Source organism: Nycticebus coucang, chromosome 1, assembly GCF_027406575.1.
Source record: "Nycticebus coucang isolate mNycCou1 chromosome 1, mNycCou1.pri, whole genome shotgun sequence".
In the NCBI taxonomy this organism is placed as follows: domain Eukaryota; kingdom Metazoa; phylum Chordata; class Mammalia; order Primates; family Lorisidae; genus Nycticebus; species Nycticebus coucang.
In genome coordinates, this window is record NC_069780.1 from 154,245,949 (window position 1) to 154,266,386 (window position 20,438).

The window sequence follows — 20,438 nt, forward strand, 5'->3', positions numbered from 1 at the left end:
CTTCTCTACCTATGATAAAACCTAAGAATGTCTAAGACAGCATTTGCATAATGATAGCTCATGGTTTATAAATACTATTAACTTGGAAAATGGCTATAAAAAGCAACTGTAAAACGTCAATGTTGAGCATTCCTTTAATAGATTCTAAGTATCAAGATTTTCCAGAGGTATGATCACCTCAAATCTCCTCTCTATAAAAAATTTTTAACATATTCAATGAGAGACATCAAAAACATTAAAATAGATAGCACAAAACATGTTTGTAGTTTAAAGGTCAAATTTATTAGGAGATTAAGAAATGTATTATACATGGACTATAAATACTGCACAGCTGACTTTATTCACAGTCAAGTACAGAGATACAGTCGGTGCCAACCTATTTGGTGGAAACTCGTGTTCTTTTGTTCCAAGAAAAGTTTGCACCATAAGACTTGGACTTGGGTTTTGGAATCTTCTTCTCTTCAATGTCATAGCTCCATCCTAGGGGGAGAAAAACAAAAACAAACCCACAGACACAGAATTAAAGAGGATATCTGAAGAATACAATAAGACAGAGGTTAACTTGCATAATTTAATGTTTACCTGTCATTAAAACTTACTTAGTCATTCGCTCCCTTACAATCCTGTGTGGGAAGGCCCAAAAGACTGCCTGAAGATGATTTACGATATCTCAAAGGATTGAGATATGGTAAAGCAATTCAATTCAATTTCTCCTTGCTCACTTATTTCTATATATTACACATAAATTTCAATGCCTCTGTGTGGTTTTAAATGTGACGTTAGTAACGGTAGTGAGGAGCACGGAACGATATAACCCCCTCACTGTTCTTCTAAAAGATGGTGGTGTAATAACTGTTTGGAGGTCATCTGAAGGGATACACAAAAACATGTATATACTACCCAGTTTGAGTAGACCAGGACAGGTTATCTGGTTCAGCCCCCTGGACTTTGACAGATTACTGATTAAACTCAAAAAGTTCTGTAGACATCTGTTTCAAGGGCTATCACATTGAAGGACTTTAATAATGCAAATGGGTCCAAAGGATTCCAGGTTTTTGTGCTCAAAAAATTGAGGTCTGGTCAATACTATTTTCTTAAGAGTGTTTTTATCTTCTCTCCAAAGCCTTTTCAGTATTTCATAATTTTGAAAACTGGGTTTGCGTATGCCAATATTTTCTGCTTTTTAAGTCCCATTCTTTGAATCTCCTAAGATATGGGAAACAAGCCACTCAACATCCTTTTACTCCCTTTTAACCCCTATAATTTCCACTTTTCTTGAGATCTTTTTTTCTATTCTGGCATGGTTTGAGTATTTGTCTTCTCCAAATCTCATGTTGAAATTTGATCTCCAATGTTGGATGTGGGGCCAAGTGGGAGATGTCTGGGTTATGGGGACAGATAACCCAGGTGAATGGCTTTGTGCCCTCCCTGCAGTAGTAAGTGAATTCTCATTTTGGTAGTTCATGAAAGACCTAGTTGTTGAAAAGAAAACGTTAGCCCCTCCTTTTTCACTTTCTCACCATGTGACATGAATTCCTCCCCCCTTCCACCTTGACTGGAAGTTCCAGAAACAAATGCAGATGCCATGCTGCTCACGCAGCCCACAGAACTGTGAACCAGATGAAACTCTATAAATTACCCAGTCTCATATATCCCTTCACAAGAAAACTAAGCCATCATCTCTATAATTTATCATTCTTCTCTTTCAGGACTTTAAGTAACTCACCTTGAAACATTTTCATGGCTATGTCCTGCAGTTATGTATAAAATGTCTGTATGAATATTATACAATCTAATTAAACTTCTTGATCTTGGTTAGTATGTATTTGCTGCCGCAAAGCTTACATCACAGTAGTCTTAGACTTTGGAAATTAAATCAAGGTATACCGCTGCTATTGGCCAAAAAGGAGAAATAATAACAATTGACAGAGACTTGAGGTTAAACTTTTAAACTACATTCCCAATGTCAGAATTTCATTCATCTTTAAAGAAAACTCCAATAACTATAAGGAAATGGGAAGCAGGAAAGCAAATGAAACATCAGAATCCAGGAGAGAAAATACTAAATTCATTTGCTTAAAACAACCATACTTTCAAGAGAGTAAATTTTTGGAGCACTTTCCTACTGATTAAGAAAAGTGAAAAAGCTATACCTGACTTTAAGAGAACCTGAACTTATAAGATTGCATTTCCATATTAAAAAATTTTTCTAAAGGGGCAGTGCCTGTGGCTCAAAGGAGTGGGGTGCCAGCCCCAATTTTTTAAAAGGGCATGAATAAATAAATAAATAAATAAATAAATTTCCACCATATTCAAGCTCATTAAATTTGAGTTTGTGATGTTTAGGGTACAGTTAGCTATAATTTAACTTAGTTTTTAACTACAGAAAAGGGGGTTTTGGGTAAGAAAATTAATACTGTGATCTGAGCACAGTAATTTTAACATTATAAAATTCCTTAGCACGTCCCAAATTAATCAGCAATGATGCTGATAATTACAAAAATATTCGATTCAATAAGGCAGGTATAATAATTGTTTACCAAGTATCTCTATTCATTTAATAAGTACTATTAATTGCCTATTCAACATCAAGGACTATTCCTAGATACTAGAGATTAAACCAGAGAATAAAACAAGAATGTCTCAAAGCTCTCGACATTAGTAGGGAAGGAGAAATTAGTAAGTAAATGCACAGTATATTAGGTGCTAATATAGTACTACCAAAATTAAAAATGTTATATGCTAATGAGTACTAAGGAGACAATATTAGGGGGTATCCAACCTTTTTTCTTTTCTACTGCACATTAGAAAACTAAAAGCTGTCTTGGGCCACATATTAAATACACAAACACTAATGAAAGCTGACAAGCAAAAGTAAAGGTCCATGAATACTTTCCATGATATGCAACGCCACAGAAAAGCAAAACAGTCCTCAAAAAATCTGGCTGATGGCTTGGCGCCTGTAGCTCAAGCGGCTAAGGTGCCAGCCACATACACCAGAGCTGGCGGGTTCGAATCCGGCCCAGGCCTGTCAAACAATGACAACTACAACAAAAAATAGCCAGGCGTTGTTGCGGGCGCCTGTAGTCCCAGCTACTCGGGAGGCTGAGGCAAGAGAATCGCTTAAGCCCAGGAGTTGGAGGTTACTGTGAGCTGTGCAATAGCTGAGGCTGTCTCAAAAAAAAAAAAAAAAAACTGCCTGAGGCCCACGGGCCACAGGTTGGACACTGCTGTCAGGGGAACCTGCCCTCTCTGCCTCCCTGACAGGTAACATTTCAGTAAAGACCTAAAGGAGTATTCCATGTAAATGTCTTGCAAGAGAACTTCTAGGTGAAGAACAGCAACTGCAAAGGTCTCAAGGCCAGAGCATGCCTGGAATTCTGTGTTCTAGGCTGTGCTAAGTGCTTTAAGGGTACATTTATTGAGACTTTACTGAGTTTATAGGTTGCTTAGCTTATGAAGTAGGCATTATGTATACTTTAATTTTATATTAAGAAAAAATAAAGCATAGAGAAAATAAGCCGCCTAAAGTCACAGAGCTGAGTAGCAAAGCCAGGGTTTTAACCCAAGTTGACTTTGAAGCTGTGCATCTACCTACCTCATAAATAACACTGAATATCCTTAAAAATACCCTGTAATTGCAATTTTTATGTTTCACACATTTCTCAAAGGAGTAGGGTGCCAGCCCCATATACCGGAGGTGGCAAGTTCAAACCCAGCCCCAGTCAAAAACTGCAAATATATATTTTGAAAAGACAAGAATCTTTGGGAAATAATTACCCCTGCAAATGTTCCCCACCAATTATAAGGAAGGAAATGGTTTCCCGTGTAGATTCTATTTGGTTATAATGATCCTTAGCAAGTTATCCAACACCTCCCTGACCTTTTCTTGCCAGATGACAGGTTACACAACCTATGTTCCCAACACAGACTCGAAGGAAACTACCTTTGAGAAATGAGAAAGTACTTGGAAATATGTATGAACTAGCGCTATATACACACACATACCTGATAATCACTCTCTCAGCTACCAGGGAGAAAAAGACTTCTTTTTTCTACATCAGAACTCAGACATATTATCTGTTCTGCTTATGGAGTTTCAAAATGCTGTTAGGGTCACTGCAATGTGAGAAGACTGAAGTTTTATACACATAAAAGAACAACTGGTTTGGGTTTTCTCCCGGTAACTAAGGAGTGAGCTAGCTCCTGGGAATTGTGAGCCAGATTACAGTTGCTGTTGATGGTGATAACAACAATAAATAGAAGTATTATTATAGGGATTGGAATGTGGATGGGCAAAGCACCCTGTGAAAAACAAATATACACATGGAAGAAACCTGAATTTGCTAATAGGATCCATGTCTATGTAATTACTCTACCACAACCACTCATGACTATTAGGATGTACAGGGAGAAACATTTCTTTCCCTCTCATTTTTCTGTGGAAAACAACTTTGTTTCCCAAGTTGCACAAGCAATTGTGTTTTTAAAATTAAATAAAAGCAAGAGTATGAGGAAGGTGATGATAATTCACTACAGAAACTGAAACTAAAGTCAATCTACATAAAGTTCCTTTTGGATCTAAAAAACTTTTATACTATGTAGGTTGTTAATAAAAAATTGCTTTGGGGGGGGATTCTGTTAAGAATTTGATCACATTTCTAAGCATCTTCCTCCAAAGTGTTTACCAGACAGTGCCTGGAAGAACAAATTTACTGGTCCTACTATATCTAAATGTAAAGGTTACTTGAGCAAGCAGTGAGCTTTAGCTAAAAAGAAAAAACAACTGGAAGAATAACAACACTTGAAAGGACATTAGAAGTACACTTAACAAAGGGTAAACTAGGTGAATTTTAGTCATTTTTTCTACTTCTATTTGAAACTTGTTCCTAAAAAGAATGCAATGTATCTTGTAAGAAACAGAATGTAGAAATTTAAGAATAGAATCTTACTAGTAAAATGTTTAAATTTCCATAAAAAGTTTTTCAACCCTACATGTTTTTATTGTTTTTTTGTAAAACAAAAAAACAAACTTGTCTTTCTGAATAGAATTATGAAAGTGAAAACATTTGTACTCATTGAAGAATACTTACATAAAATGAAGGTGTAATCTACAATGACAATGGTTCCACATGTTGTCCTATTAGGACATGGAAAACCAGCTCTTGCTCTTCTCAGCTGTGTAACAGAAGAAGATCAAAGCAATTGTGATCAAGGCAGCTGCCCTACAGATAGGGTAAAGCTCCCACGGCTGCCATCACTTCCTGAGGACAGTAGCCATATGGCATGGATTAGCCACAAATCCGACTACCAGCACCTAAATAATGAGAAGTTGACTGCCTTTGCTGTATTACACACTGGAATGCTTTTGCAAGAATATTGTGAATGTGCTGGGTGCGGTGGCTCATGCCTATAATCCTAGCACTGTGGGAAGCTGAGGTGGGAGGATTGCTTGAGCTCAGGAGTTCGAGGCTTGTTTGAGCGAGAGACCCCTGACCCTGTAGATCAGCAGCTAGGGCACCAGCCACATACACCGAGGCTGGTATGTTTGAATCCAGCCTGGGCCTGCCAAGGGTTTGAGGTTGCTGTGAGCTATGACTCCACAGCACTCTACTGAGGGCAAGAAAGTGAGACTCTGTCTCAAAAAAAAAGAAAATCCCAGCGGCCTTGGAGGTGGAGGCAGCAGGATGCCCCCCCCCACCCCCCCAGACTGAGGTTGCAGTGAGCTACAAGGCCATTGCACTCTGCTTAGGGCATAGGGTAGAACTCTGTCTCAACAAAAACAAAAACAAAAGAATATTGTGAATGTTAAGCTCTAGTATCACAGAAGTACCTTTGGTTAATGCTCTAATAAATTTGAAATGTCATCTTTAATATCCTGTGCCTAATTTCTTTATTTTTGGAATTTACCAGTTTATTTTGTAGGTTTTTATAATGGTTAGGATATTCTATTTCCCATGATATGAATATTTGGTATAATCTTTACAAATGCCAAAAAAGGCTCTGAACAAAACCACATGACAATTAACTTATGAATTCCATTTTTGAGACAGAAAAAGAAAATTAATTCCATTCATTTTTATTTACAGAACAATTTCATTTATTTTTCGGTAATGCAAAAATAGAAACATTCATCAGTTCATTTATTGCTTGTGAAATGTTTTACCTCTAGTAACCTTGGTTCATCTCAAACCCTGACATTGGCTTGGAATGAACAGCTAATGATTTTTCCTACTCTTCATTTGTACACAGAACAAGAACCACTGTATCGTTCGGCATAAACTGACATGACTGACGGCGCTGAGGCCTGGGATCAGAATAGCAAAGCTTTGGGAGGCCAAAGTGAATCCTCACCAGGCCATGTGCCCACATAATACCTGGTTGGAAATAAAGCATAAATCTAATATAACTTAAAGGAGGGACAGCTTTTCAGAAATTTCACTTTAGAAGTCCCTGTACTTTGAAAGTACCAAGTGCACATAGAATATGGGGGAGAGAAGGCTCAGAATAAAAGTATCCTAGATCTTCCTTTAGAAAATATTATGGAGGAGCAATAGTAGGGTTTTGTATACACTGGCAAAGCAATTCTTTCTATGAAAATTATATATAAAATGACTAAAAAAGCAAATAAGGTGAAACCATGAGGCACCTGAATATTCAGGTAATACTGTACCCTATGCCTGCTGCAGCTGCAACACCTCTCAAATGAAAACAAAGAAAAAAACCACACTGGGATGTGACAATCAATGGTCTCCATAAATTTTATCTTATCAAATAATATACTTGCTATATGGTGTTATTTCCAAAGTAGTAATTGGAGCCATACTATTCAGAATTTGCCACAAAACCAGGATATTAATCAATTAGTCCAGCTTTTGTATTCCAAAAGTACAGTTGAAAATCAGTCATTAGAAACTTAGAATACATTCTTCTCTAAACTACAGAGAAATAGCCAAAAACCACTCCCAGAGATTTTGATGAAACTGCTATGCAGGCCACTCACAGGGCTTCCCAGTATCCTATTTAACCCACAATATACTAAGCCATAATGTTTTAAACTAACACTATGAGAAAATTATTTCAGCACTCTAACATGGGATCTAAGGATTTACCCCCACCCCTCACACCCCAAAAGGTTTAGCAGTCACGTTGACCATTTTCCTAGCCACAAGACAACCAGGACCTGGGACTGAGAATTGGGAGGAAAGAGCTATGTAGGAGAAAAAAAAAAAATCTTTAAGTTGTAGGTACAAACAATTGTCATTATTTGAAGATTCTGTATTTGTGAATGCGATACTTAGTAAAATTTGTTTGTAATCTCAAAATCAATACTCCTGGTGCTTCTGTGGTCATTTGTGACATGTGCAAAATGGCAAAAAATTTGACTTGTTGAACACTCATGTTCCCAGCTGAGGTCAAAGGCTAATGCTATACCTTCTTGTTTCAGTCCTCATAGTGCAAGTAACTATACTTTTTGTCATCTATTTGGTGCCACTTTTTTTTTTGGCATTTTTCTGCTTCTTGGTGTTTTCATTGTTTAAAATGGCCCCCAAGTGTAGTGAAGTGCTGTCCAGTGTCCTTGAGTGCAAGAAGGCTGTATTGTGCCAATGTGTGTGTTAGATAAGCTTTCTTCAGGCATGAGTTCAATGTTGATGAAACAATAATGTGTATTAAATAAGATGTCTTTGAACAAAAATACACAGAAAACAAAGTTATGTATTGATCAGCTGACAAAATGATGCCACCAGAGGCTTTTAGAAACTTAACCATGTGTACTCCCCCACCTCCAGGAGCAATACTTGAGCATTTGTTAATTAGTGTTCAGGAGACTTTCAAGAACATAACTACTATGAATAAGAGAACGAATTATAATTGAGACACACACACACATACACACACACACATATATATGTCCTGTCTTGTGTTTTGACAACCTCTTCAACCCAGTCCCAGAAAAAACGGTTTTATCTCCATTTGCAACTCATCTCAACATTTCTTTACCTCATATAAATGTGTGTTGTTTTGACTTGTCCTTTGATTTGAACTGGTTATAACATCTACCTGGCTCCTTTATGTCATATAAGCAAAATAAATTCCTCGATACATGTTTATTGTAACTGTGTTACAGCCACTACATCTTTCTCTGAAAATTTAACATTTCTGGAGGCTCCAAAGAGACATCCAATAGATGTAGGCATCTATTTGGTAGGCAAACTTCTCTACCAAAGAAATGGCGCACTTACTTTTCTTGGCTCCAACTGGTGAACCCAAAGCAGCAAGAGAACTTTGCTGACTCTGTTTTTCTAATTTTAATTTTGCTCTCTACTAATTTTGGGAATTGGTTTTGCAATCTAATCATTTGAGGAGCCCCACAAACGGATTAATGATTTATGGAGGTCTAATCTCTGCTGGGTGAGAACAGACAGATATAGTTTGTTAATCTTTTCTATTGTAAGCTGAAATCAATTAAAAAATTTGTGCTGAAAAGAATAGCTCTTTGGTATAAAACCATAAATTTCATAATTTTGTCCACATTATTAACCAATAGTTAAAGTTTAGAATTGAAGTTTTAAACTCTCTATATGACTGTGTGTCTAGCAACTGTTTTTATTCTCATTGTGTGTATAGATCATGTTTTCTTACCTCCAGATGGCATTAATGAATTACAAAGTCTCTTTAAGGAACTCTGTTCTGATTAGCTTATATAGAAAAAAAAAGTGATTATATAAACTGAATAATCCTAAAATTCTCTGAAAACCAAAAACTGAACTTCTAATACTTTCAAAGTACTAACTTTAAAAAGTATTCTTAAGGGAACAAACATTTTGAGAATTAAAAGTTCATATGATGTAGGTAAATCTTTGACAAACAAGATTATGCTGATTTAATAAAAGTGCTATGTTTTCTGATTTATCAATGTTAAATATAAGGATAGATTTTTATTCTAAAGTTATACGTTTACTGACCAAATAAGCTATCATTACTTCTGTTTAACGTTCAGTCATTAAAAAATGTAAATTTGTGTTTAACCAAATTTATTCATTTTTCTGACATTTTATTTCAACACAAATTATGTTTTGCAGTATGTTACCTTGAAAATTAATTTCCAAGATCATGTGGTAACTTAAAAGATCATATTAATGGATATTTATTAATAACAGATATCTAGATTTTTTTCTAAGTAAGACATAATACTGAGCCATTATGATGGGATTCAGGCTATGCCACCCCAAACTACGGCACTTTGAAGAAACAGGAAGAAGCAGGAAGGCTGCCCTTACCTACCATCACCCTTGTCCCTTGAAGCAGCAAAAACTGTCTAGATTTTCTGTGAAAGAGGTCATAAGACCGTCATGTGCCCTATATCCAGAGGAAAGGAATGTCACTGACAGACACAGAAGAATCTGGGCAGGCCTGGCTAAGTTCCCTCCAGTTTATTACCACTAGATCATGACCCTCTTTTCTTGTCATACTTCTGCACAACTGTGTACTTTTTCACCAAATCTATCATAAAATATACAAGTTTTCCTGTTTCTTTAGATGTTCATCTCTGAAACCTCTTGAGTCACATAAAATCTTCCATTAAATCTATATGCTCTTCTTTTTTTAACTATCTTCTATTATAGGAGTCTCAGCGATGAACTTAACAATCAGTAAGAAATCTTTTCTCTCCTATAATTACTAAGTAAAGTTTTAAGTTAATATACCCTTGCTTCTTATTTTTATATGCTATATAGAATACTGTATCTTTTAGTTTGTTAATAACATGTTTCTCACCCAGAAAAGTTGCAGTATAAGGAATGCATATGACCGTAGAAAGTTGTGTCTGTGTATTTATGAGCTCTGCTAAAATGCTGATGTAACAGTTTTCCATCTCCCAGTTTCTCTATGAAATCCAAATAACTTTGGTTAAAATATATCATTAACATACATGAATTTACAACTCTGTAGGCAAGGTAACAAAAACTTTGTAAGGTAGTAAGATATATTTTTGTTTATGAAGGTAACAAGAAATGAGTTATGTTCTAAAGTAAAATGAATGTGCTAGAATGAGAAATGGTAAAATACAAAACCTGAATGAATATACAAAGTTATATAACATTTGCAGAGGGAAATTTTATTTGCTACTATATATGCAAAAATTAAGTCTGAAAACCTATGACATGTTTGCTCAATTTTGATGGGCTTGTTTCATAATTGTTTACTATCTTTGCCTATAAAATGAACGCTGATTCTGTTATGTCTAACCTCTCTAGAATGCAAAGGTTATGTGGCTAATCGGAATAATCCTTAAAACTGTTCTAAGTTGTTGGTCACTCATGTAAGAACTAAGATTCTTTAGAGTCATATAACCTTTTAAGTTTTATTGTGACTTTGAAATGAGCAGCCAAATATTATTTCTTAGGCAACTGTGATCCAATACCTATCCTAAGGGTTCACAGCTCCTGAAAATTTTTGATTTTTTTCTTTCCTCAAACTGAATCCTAACCGTAAAATAAAACTTTCAAGATATCTTTGCACCTAGAATTATCTTTAAGATTGCCCAGAGGGCTTCTGGAAAATCATAAAGATATATTCTTTCACATTGTTAAGAAAAAAAAAGGTGCCAGACATAATTAGGTTTGTTTGACATACTATTATTAATGAGCTACTTGAGAAGAGTTGTCAAGTATGGGAAGAATTATCAAGTCCCTGGAGATGCTTTAGGAATAACTTATATTCATAAGTTTCTAGAGATATACTGATGATCTCATTGTCCATGATATGTCACATTTATCAGAACCTTGTACTGCTTTGCCTAATAGATGACAGGCATTAACAGGTTTACCAGTCACAATTTCTGGTGCTTTTTAAAAATATTAACTTGGTCATATCTTTACTTCTGTAGTTTAAATTCTGCATCTTTTAGGCCAGTAAATGGCAATTGAGAATCCATGTCACTTCTCTCAATTTTATTAACATACGTATATTTAGGACATACTCCAGAATTACTGAATCTTTTTACTTGATATTCTTACTATATGCTTGGTATTTTATGTCTCAGGATTCTTACATCATCTCAAGATTTTTTTTCTCTGTAAAGACTGTGTTCATCCATTTTTATGAATTCATTAGATGTTGACTGTCTGAAAATAAGCTTAAATTTTGTTTACAGGTATTTTGTCTGTCATTTTTTTAAGACTGCTAGTTGTATTCTTGTTATGAACTCTTACCATATATTTCACTTTTGACAGTCATCAGTAATGTTACCTATAGCCATTTTATGTCTTTTATCATCTACAAATAAGTTTTATTCTTATGCTTCCTGCAAGCTCTTGCAATCAGCTATAGGTCAGGGTGCTTATCTTCAACAAAGAAGGGCTGTCTCAGAGTCCTGTAGAAAAGGACTACGGTAGCCACACGTTAAGGTACATGTTTTTAAAATGCCATTACTTAAACAATTTTAAGACCATAATGGTGGACTGAGTCAGGATTTCCAGATCCAGTAGAGAAGCAGATAGTTATGATCGGGTAGGACAAGAATCAATTATATAGGACTGAATGCACTGATGAGAAATGATTGTAATTGTATATTTAAAACATGGTTAATATTGTTCTTTTTTTTTTTTTTTAAGCTATAAGGAAGCCTTTTTCTCTTAAGGCGTCTGTAACTCATTACAATTTAGTAGAGTCTGCTTTGTAAGCTGAAATGAATTATTTGTGAATGACATCTCATTTTCTTTGTGGCCTCTCCAGAATTTAAAAACTCTACTTAATATTCTTATTTGCAAACTGTATAGCTATTTGCATATGTCCATAACACTCTGTCCTAGTACTAGGACATAATTGAAAACATTGGTTATAGAACCAAGGCCTTACCTGAAATGACATATTTCAGAATGATGCTAAATCAATCTGATATGAACAGACGCTTTTAAAGAACAAAAGACTGACTTTATGGAGCCAATGTTTACAAAGTCTTTGAAAAACAATGGCTTGGCATCTGGTTTATAGGGTTCCCAGCCTGACAGGTAGTAAGGACCCTTGGGATATTTTTCGAATCTCAAGAAGAGAGGAATTTGCTCATATTAACAGGTACTACAGACAAAATCTGGGGGCAAATTATTGGTTTGGCATCCTAGACTCAAGGACTTTTAGAAGTCTAATCTGAAATTTTTTTTTCAATCTGAGATTTTGTATTAATACTTTCAGCAAAGCAAACAAAAAAGCTTATATGGTAAATTAACACTCTTGCTATACCCATAAAAATCAGGCCAATCTTAATTTTGGATCATGAATAATCTCTTTAAAATTATTTTCTTATTGACAAAGGAGAGGAGTAGAAAATCATTGTTTCAATGCAAAGCATTGTCTCTAGCATACCCCTTCCCTTCCCTTGTTTTTCAGCTGTTGTCAACTCTTTGTGAGTTGTAGATACTTGGGGGAGGTGTGTGTTCTGTCCTGTGTCCTCCTTAATTGACCCCAGAAAGCCCCCAAATTTGCAATTCACAATATTCCACATAAATTGGTGCTGTTTCGACATTTATAATACTTTGAACTGCTTATAACATCTTCATTGTTCTGTTATATCATGCGAGTAAAATTTTTTTTTTTTTTTTGAGACAAGAGTCTCACTTTGTTGCCCTGGGTAGAGTGCCATGGTGTCATAGCTCACAGCAACTTCAAACTCACTCTTGGGCTCAAGTGATTCTCTCGTCTCAGACTCCCAAGTAGCTGGGACTACGGATGACGCCACAAAGCCCAGCTATTTTTAGAGACAGGATCTTGCCACCCGCCTCAGCCTCCCAGAGGTGTTAGGATTACAGGTGTGAGCCACCATGCCCAGCCTTAAAATACATTCTTTTAATTGCATTGAGTATCTGTATGAAAGTCACGACTCTTAACTTATTCTGAAAGCTATCTTTTAACATATATGGATGTGAGATTAAGTTAGGTCTAGACCTTACCGGTGGTGTCCACTTCTCAATGTTGAGCATCTCCAATTATCCCTTTCATTCTTTTCCTGGATCCAGGGCCAGGCCTGTTGGTTTCCTTCCCTTCTTCTACCCTATATTAGTTCTCAGGCAGGTGTTCTACCCCAAATTGACGCCCTATGAACAGAGTGTATTTTCACAGCTCATCTCTGCCCTTCTATTCCTGAAAGAAACCCTCCTTTAGTTTGTGAATTTCAAAGAGTTTTTACAGCTAACAACAATGAGGAAAAAAAGGAGGAGAGTGTAAAATGACACACCAAAGAAAAGTCACAAAGTTTCAAATCCAATCAAACAGGAGGGGGGAGCCATTTGTGTTTTTCATTAGCATGATGGTAGTAGATCCTATTCTTCCACCTTCCAAATTTTCTACAGTTGCCTTCTACTTCCTTGCTCTAAGATGCAGCTTCCTCATACTTTCCATCCTTCAAGCCCATCAGCTAGCACAGGAGAGACAGAGACAACAGCCACTTGGGTAACAAAGGTGAGTCTTGAAAGCACAAAAAGAATTGAAGAAAGGTTCGTCTACATTTCAGAGGAAACCCCAGATATTCTTTCTCCCTTTTTACACAGAAAGGTTATCTTTAAAAAATTCCTCTGGAATAGATTACAAGTTTAAAGAGTGAAGTTTTAAGATGAGGCCCTGGGCTTAAGGTTAAAAGACACAAGGGTGTTTATATTTGCTTTGTGTGTAAGAAGCAGGGAGGAAAGTAGTCATAGGGAGTATCCAAGTCTTTTCTTCCTTCTCCTTCCCCCTGCCCCCCCCACCCCAGTTTCAGAGAACCAGACTAAGGTATGGTGGGAAGAGTGAGCTATGAAAAGAAGACAGAAGCTCAGGGGGTAGGGAGTCATCGTAAAAATTATCAACAGCAGGGGGAAGAGAACTTCTTTTAGTCTCAGAGATGAGGGTATTCTTAGATGAGCCTGTACAATACCTTTTTTGGTTAACTGAAAATAGGTGATTTAGTGATATGATCTAGATCTTTTAACTATTGTGTTTTATTATACGTTATATGAGTTTCTACTTATCCTTGACTTATAGTGGGTAAGAGTTCCTGAAGAATAGAACTATCTTTCTTTCTTTTTTTCTTCAGGTTAATATGAGGGGACAAACTACTAGGTTATAATGTTTACATAGGTTAGGTAGAGTCCCTCTTGTAGTTGTGTCCCGTACCCAAGAGGTATGCCATATACCCTTACATTTGAAATTTTTCAAGTTGGATAAGAGTATCCTATCTCTCATATTCACTATAGAATAATAAAATATATAGAATATGCATATCTTAATATTCTGTTATTGCTAAATGTTCTAGATCAGTGCCGTCAACAGAAATGTGAACTACATATTTAAAATTTTTGTAGCTATATTACAAAAATAAACAAGTAAAATTAGTTTTAACCATATAGTTTACTCCAATACATCTAGAATATTATTTCAACATGTAATAAAAAATTATTAAAATATGATGGTTTTTCTACAGTAAACCTTTGAAAATTCATTGTATATTTTACACTTATAATACATCTCAATTGTAATTAGACACATTTCAAGACACCCATAGCTAGTGGGTGTTTATATTGGTCAGTGTAGGTCTAGATTAATTTTTAAGATCTACCAGCATCACTGTATCACAACAAAACAAAACAAAACAACCTAGGACTTGGAATCTAGAAACTTGGGCCCTATGTAATTGCTCTAGGCCTTGTTTTGTTAACTTCAATATTTTTTTTTTTTCTTGACACAGAGTCTCACTCTGTTGCCAGGGCTACAGTGGTATCAGCCTAGGTCAGAGCTGCTTAAAACTCCTGGGTTCAAGCGATCCTCTTGCTTCACTCTCCCTAGTAGCTGGGATGGTAGGCACCCACCACAATGCCCAGCTAATTTTTCTATTTTTGCAATGATGGCATCTTACTCCTTCTCAGACTGTTCTCAAACTTCTGAGCTCAAGTAATTCTCTTGCCTTGGCCTCGGCCTCCCAGAGTGCTAGGATTACAGCTGTGAGCCACCACATCCGGCCCAACTTCAGTATTGTTTTATAAGCTCTTAGTATCCTTACCAAAAGGAGTTTAGAACAAACAACAGTTTGAAAACTAATGTAAAACGATCACCTTAAGTACATTGCAGTACATTTCAGTATACTTAACCCTTAAACCAGGATAAACTCCAAATTTGTCCTAAAAAATGTACTGGTTGTATTTTATAGACACACTAAAATTAAGAAATTGATAATCATTCTAGTATAGTTTTCTTCAGATATCTAATTATAAGAAATTAACATTTCTTCTAAAAGACTAAAGTGATTTAAAGAAAAGTTTGAAATAACCTGGAGAATAATTAAGAACATTCCTAAATTTACTACTCAAATTTGCTGGTATTTATTGAGCCCATTAAAAAATGAATGAGACTTGGTGTTTTCCCTAACAGGTTGTTAAACTCCAGTAGGCAGGATAAAGTATAATTTCAGAATGAAGGCTGTGAGTTATATAACTATTTATCCTCAGCCTACTCTAAGGCATATAACAGTGCTGGCATATAACACGGTACTCAACATATTTCTGACTAACTGCAATCCAAAAAAAAAAAGGTAAAATAGGTTCAGCGCCTGTGGCTCAAGCAGCTAAGGCACCAGCCACATATACCTGAGCTGGTGGGTTTGAATCCAACCTGGGCCTGCCAAACAACAATGATGGCTGCAACCAAAAAATAGCTGACCCATTGTAGTGGGTCCCCAGCTACTTGGGAGGCTGAGGTAAGAGAATTACTTGAGCCCAGGAGTTGGAGGTTACTGTGAGCTGTGATGCCACAGAACTCTACGCAGGGCTACAGCTTGAGGCTCTGTCTCAAAAAAAAAAAAAAAAAAAGTAAAATATAAAACCATACTATAAGAGCTATAAGAAACTGTGGAAATTAAAAGGGAGAGCTCATCCATAGGAAGGAGAGGGTAGGAGATAAAGAGGCAGGTAACAGTTGTGTAAGTGAGGTTTAGACGGAGGAAAGCACATGACAGGTTTGGGGTATATGGCAGAAAGGAGAACTGCAGCAATTAATGCTCTGGTTTTAAGTTAGTGCTTATATTGTGAGGAACTTTTTTTAGTTGAGGAGTTTGTTAAGCATAGACCTTTGAAGATATCTGAATAAAGACTATTTTTTGATTTATAAAGATATCAGAGTACGGCGATAGACTATACTACATATAATGGCTCGGGGGCAGGTCAGCTATCATTTTCTATGAAGAGCCAAGTACTAACTATTTTTAGGCTTTGGGGACATATGGCCTCTATTATAACTACTTATGTAGCTGAAAAGTGGTCACAGACAATACATAAATAAACAAGAGTGTGTTCAGATAAAATTTGTTTACCCACTTATAGGTATGTGACCTTGTTACTTAATGTCCAATAAAATGGAGATAACCGTTCCTGCTACCTACAGTTGGAGTGAGGATTGAGAATGAGTGAAAAGCACTAGTCTAGTACCCTAGCTCATGATTTAGTGTTTACGAATTTATCTTTTGTGATCTTTATTACCTGAGTTTCAAAATATAATCAGAAGACATTAAATATGCTTTATAGAAAGCAACTGAATCTGAAAATCTTATTTGTCATTGTACTGATTCTCTAAAAATGCCAATTTTGATGTCAAGGGAAATGATGGTTAGGACTTCTCTTTTTATTTAATATTTAAAAGTAAAGGAAATGAGAAAACTAAGAAGGAGAAGAAAGGCCAGTTGTTAATTGTCAGAATAGTCAGTCCTCTGAGTATTCAAAGGCAGTTTTACTCTAATCTATTTCTAGATAGTATTTGAAAGGCAAGCAATTAATGCTCAAAAATGTATAACTTTGCCAGATTTTACTATCAACATAGAATCACCTATATCAACAAAAATCATTTTTCCCTCTAGAGCACTTTATGAGTAGTGCATTGAGACATATATAAGCTGGTCCTGGGACTTTAATATCCTTCAATCTATAATTTTCTCATTTAAAAGATGAAGAAATATACTTATCAATGGCTAAGTGTAGTGAAGCATGACTTATTCCAAGCACTCCTGTGAACTAGAACCCTAGTGACCAGCCTCTTAATCCAGTAGTCTTACATATCAATGAAATTATGTTATTTGTAGGAGAAGGGGATCCATTTGTATGTTCCTCATCACTCTTTACCTGCCCAAGAAGGGCAAATCAGAATGGAAGGGATGCTGTATAATTTGGAGAAGATCTTCCACCCTACCATTCTGAAACACTTCAATGTCAGGGTTTATTTAGATATAATTTCCACAGCAGCTGAAGAAACAGGACTTCTCTATTTAATGACACATAATGCTAAATGTTAAATAAGGCAGATTATAAGCACTATAGTGAATTCAAAAATGGCATAATCTTTGAGGACTTTCCCAGGAGACTGAGAAGGGAAATGTACTTTACAAAGTCATTAATTTCACCAGATAATGAGCATCCATTATATGTCAAGTTTTGTGCTGGGGACAAAGCAGTGACCCAAATAGACATACTTCCTGCCATCTTGTATGTTAAATTCCTGATTAACTACTGACTTGCAGTTTGTAAGTGACTATGCACTAAGCTTTTTCAAGTTATACTTTTCTCTTGACACTGATAGTGTTCCTTAATTCTTTTTCCTGGGAAAGAAGCAATCACACTCAAAGGCACCTGATCTCAATAGCAGCAGTGGAGAAGTTCACACCTGCAATTCACATGGCAACTGTAGTTATGCAGTCCTTGTGACCATGAGAACCAGGGATGTAACAGTTTAATTAGATTTCCTGTTATTAAATTCATATTACAGACCTCAAATGAATAATTTTCAAGGTGTCAGACGTGAAATATGGTTGGCTGAAAAGATAAAAAACTGTTTTTGGTAACTATGTTACATAATTAAAAAGAGCAATGTTATTGTAAATAAAAATAATATTTTAAATGATTACTTTGAAAACAAGAAATTAGAAACTTGCCAAGAAAGTGTTAATAAGGAATTAAGAAATATTTCTGTAAAGTTATTAGAAGGCTATTACTAATAACTTACAAGATATTCTTATCATATGTATAGTATTATGTGTAATACTTTTCTAAACACTTTATTTTTATTAACTAATTTATCCTCACACCAAGTCCCACTGCACTCCTGTTCCTTGCACACAAGGAAATAGAAGCACAAAGTGACCCAGCAAGGATTCAAACTCAGGTAGTTTGGCTTCAGACTTTTAATCATAAACTATACAACACTAAGCTGGGAAGAAAACAAATATAAATGTGAAGGCACTATAGAGGTTATTATTATCTAATATATGTCATGTATGGTATACAACACTAATAAATTTTTACATTTATATATTTACATATTAAATATTTACATTTATATATTCTGCCTTATAGTAACAATGCCCTTAAACAGACATCTCATTTGAATTAAAGCTCAATTTACATTCAAATTCAACTAATCAAGTAGAACAAGAAAAGTACAGTAGTGAATTTAAATGTAAGGGAGACAAACAGCAGAAACAACAGCTGGCAGGAGCTCAGGGCCAGAACTAACAGTTACTGTTTATTATGTATCAGATATCACCCATTTCGGGAGATAAGAATCCTTAATTTCAACTATGGAGAAACATTAAGTCCATTATGAAATTAATCCAAAATCATATAGCTTCAAAGTGGCATAACAAAGATTAGAAACCTGACTGTTCTAATTGCAAAGCCCCCTTTCATTACACTGTGTTAACAGCAAAAGCTGAAGAAAGAGAGATATATTTTGCATTTTTGTTGCTAGCAAGAATAACATAAACCAATGGTATTAGGTGGTTGCCACAAAAGCTAATATACTCTTAGGCTGCATTAATATACTTGTTCAGTTGAGATTATTCTTGGTATTAGGCCCACCATATCTAGAAGAGTGGCAAATGTACATATTAGGCTTAAAGGAAATTTCACAGAGAATATGATAATGATTGCTATTTTCAAGTAACTGAAGACTTATTAGAGGCAATAATAGGCATTAGATTTGGCTTAAAGAAAGAACTTAAACATTAGTGTCAACTGGCTTAGGCAGCCTTATATGTTAAACTGAAGTGAAAATAACCAAATGTTAGCAATTTTGTAGAGCGATTCCTAAATAAGATAGATGTTAGCCAAGTAGTTTTATTCTCTGCCTTGTTTCAAATCAGAGCACAGTTTGTCATTTTACATGGATATTCCCTCTTCCAGTGTTTTTTTTTTTTTTGGAGGGGGGTATTTGATATAGAAAAATGCCTAAAAATCACTGAACTACATGTTAAAGATTTCTTTCAACCCAAATTCTATACTACATAGAACTATAAAACTATATCTTGGCCATCGCACTAAGGTAACCATGAACAGCGTATGGGAGACCTGCAGGGACATGAAGCGTGAGTATTATAGTGCTTCAATTGCTGGTATGCTCTGGGAATCCGTACACTGACCTCTTCAAACATTACCAGCAGTGTGTTCAGAAAGCAATAAAGGAGAAAGAGATTCCTATTGAAGGACTAGAATTCATGGGCTATGGCAAAGAAAAGCCTGAAAACTCTTCTTGACCTTGACAGTCACCTTGAAAACAGATTCCTCAAATCAGGAAATTGAGGACTTTGGATTATGTCAACCAAGGCTGTGAAGATAGCCATCAGATTTGATGAGGAATTTAGGAGAGAAGTTTTATTTCCTCCTCCTTGATGTTTTCCTCAAGTTTTAAAAGGCGAACTCTTTGATTTCTCACTTTTTCTGGCATCTTGCAAGAACTCAATGCGCCAACATGGAATAATTTCTTGGGGTTATGACTGCAATATTTAATTTGGGATCAGCTTTAACTATATCTTGTATGTAGATAAACTAGTCAGGATGATCAAGGTTGCCTGACCTCTTGATTTTTGCTGCAAAGGACATATGTATACTATACTGGGATCATTGTTAAGGAAAGCAATTGGTTGGGGCCTCTTTTTTCTCTCAGGGAACTAATGCTCTGAAAAGGGATCTGGGCACATTTTCAATCAGAAAATGTGCTTGGGAGCACAGTTTTATTTTTATATAGTAACTAACAGTTAAGCTACTGGTGGCCTGGATTAACAAAGAGGAAGACAGCTTTTAACAAAGAGAGGTGTTGGATTGAAATGTGAAAGCTTCAAGAATGTTGCAGTGAACACCACACTGTAGCTCAAGAATTAAGATGCTTGGAGTCACTGTGGAAGAAAAACCTGAATTGCAAAGATTTGCTGCTGCCAGCTTCAACCCACATCAGTGAATTAAGTCACCCTGCATATGTAAAATGCTACATCTGATGAAATGACTGGGGGTGGTGGTGTTTGCTTTATGTGCTTTGTTTACCCACCCTGCCCAGTAATATTTGTAATCATGAAGATGGAATAAACCAGAACAGTTAATTTCTAAATAAAATAAAATAAAATTGTATCTTTTCTCTATTCATAAAAAACAAAAACA

At 35.7% G+C, this 20,438-nt stretch overlaps 2 protein-coding genes across 3 annotated transcripts in view; one reads left to right on the forward strand and one right to left on the reverse strand.

Annotated features, from left to right (window-relative positions):
- Positions 1-259: 259 nt before the first annotated feature.
- The window catches only part of NDUFS4 (NADH:ubiquinone oxidoreductase subunit S4), a 134,395-nt gene continuing 114,216 nt past the window's right edge, over positions 260-20,438 (reverse strand). For both annotated transcript variants that reach the window (XM_053590726.1, XM_053590716.1), the window contains one exon: positions 260-480. In XM_053590726.1, the coding sequence (XP_053446701.1) occupies positions 468-480 (13 nt within the window). In that variant the 3' untranslated portion in view covers positions 260-467. The remainder of the gene's footprint in view (positions 481-20,438) is intronic.
- LOC128585628 (TP53-regulated inhibitor of apoptosis 1-like) lies at positions 19,084-20,335 on the forward strand. Its single transcript, XM_053590741.1, is given in 3 exon segments — positions 19,084-19,381; positions 19,384-19,401; positions 19,404-20,335. Coding segments are annotated over 3 exon segments (282 nt in total). The 5' UTR covers positions 19,084-19,254; the 3' UTR covers positions 19,541-20,335.